General features: G+C 35.1%; 1 protein-coding gene across 2 annotated transcripts in view; it reads right to left on the bottom strand.

Moving 5' to 3' along the window:
- Positions 1-289: 289 nt before the first annotated feature.
- The window catches only part of GPR182 (G protein-coupled receptor 182), a 25,514-nt gene continuing 24,487 nt past the window's right edge, over positions 290-1,316 (bottom strand). For both annotated transcript variants that reach the window (XM_053704978.1, XM_053704977.1), the window contains exon 2: positions 290-1,316. This exon is cut by the window's right edge and continues 442 nt beyond it. In XM_053704978.1, coding sequence (XP_053560953.1) covers positions 617-1,316 — 700 coding nt within the window. In that variant the 3' untranslated portion in view covers positions 290-616.

The following is a 1,316-nucleotide window of genomic DNA, read 5'->3' as shown; positions in this document are numbered from 1 at the left end:
TAATAATAATATTAAACTACCTTTAGCTTACATGCATAAGCTGAATTATGACATGTAAATATTGCCTAAATGACTTGAGATTGTTGTTAACACTTGGTTCCTTCTCCACTCCAAACTTCTATTTTACAGATGCAAATATTCCAAAATCCAAAGTATTCTGAAATCCAAATCTTTTTCTGGTCCCAAGCAGTTTGGATAAAGGGTTTTCTACCTATATTGCACATGTATGCTTCATATCCATAAGATGGAATATCACTTACAGTATATTTAAGAACAAATGACAAAGTGAGCATTTGTAATTTATTTATTAAAAAACAAAACTCTAATCATTGTATCTATACTATTTCTATACTTTAGCCAAAAATATGTAAGCAAATGACAAGTATCTTTACTATGGTTGTTTGAATAATGCATCTGAAATATACTACAGGTTATTTTACAGATAAATTTACAAAGATTATACATTCATAACAGAAATTTGAACTGTGACAATGCATTGCCAAAATTGAATATAAAGCCAATGAAATTAAATAGTAAGCAAATTAACACAGATGGCTATATTTTTGCTGTTTTATTCTCTTCGAAGGTGAATAAATCACATCATAACATAGCAGTCTTATGCGTTGGCCTGTGGAGAGCTTTCTTTAGTGATTACAACAGAATGTTCAGTTGTAGAGGTAGAGTGTTCAGCAGGGCCATCTCCACCTATTTTCTCCTTGGGGATATACCTAACTACTGCATTGATAAATTTGCCCCTAAAGTCCTTGCTCAAGAAGTTATAAAGGATTGGATTTGCTACACAGTGTATCAATGATATGCAATCAATAATTTCATAGAAAAAATAAAGAATGTGAATAAAAGCGCAGTTCAAATGAAAGTAGCTCCCATGCATGGTTAATAGTATCAGGGTCACATGATAGGGAAGCCAGCTGAGTAGAAATGTCAGTATGTAGGCATAGATGAGCCGGCAGTGTTTCTTACTTTCTGGTCTACCAGAAGTCTTAATATGATAGGCAGTCATCAGGTTAAAGACAAGGATTATAGAAAAAGGTATTATAAATGCCAGAATGGTGGTCATTAGACTGACTGCCAGTGCCCATTCATCATATGTCTCAAATGGTGCCATGAACATACAAACAGGATCTGAGTAGTCCATCACTTTCATGTGTACCACCTCTGGCAAGGGAAATATGGCAGCCAACAGCCAGATCCCAAAACAAAGAGCCTGGCGAATTCTCTGCTGGTTCTGCCTCCAAAAAGTTGAGGAGGAGGTCAAAGTCAAATAGCGGTCCACACTTAATGCTGTCAGAAAAAAT

This window comes from Bombina bombina, chromosome 3 (assembly GCF_027579735.1).
Source record: "Bombina bombina isolate aBomBom1 chromosome 3, aBomBom1.pri, whole genome shotgun sequence".
Lineage (NCBI taxonomy): Eukaryota > Metazoa > Chordata > Amphibia > Anura > Bombinatoridae > Bombina > Bombina bombina.
Note: the sequence above shows the minus strand (reverse complement) of the source record. Positions and strands in the feature narration are given on the sequence as shown.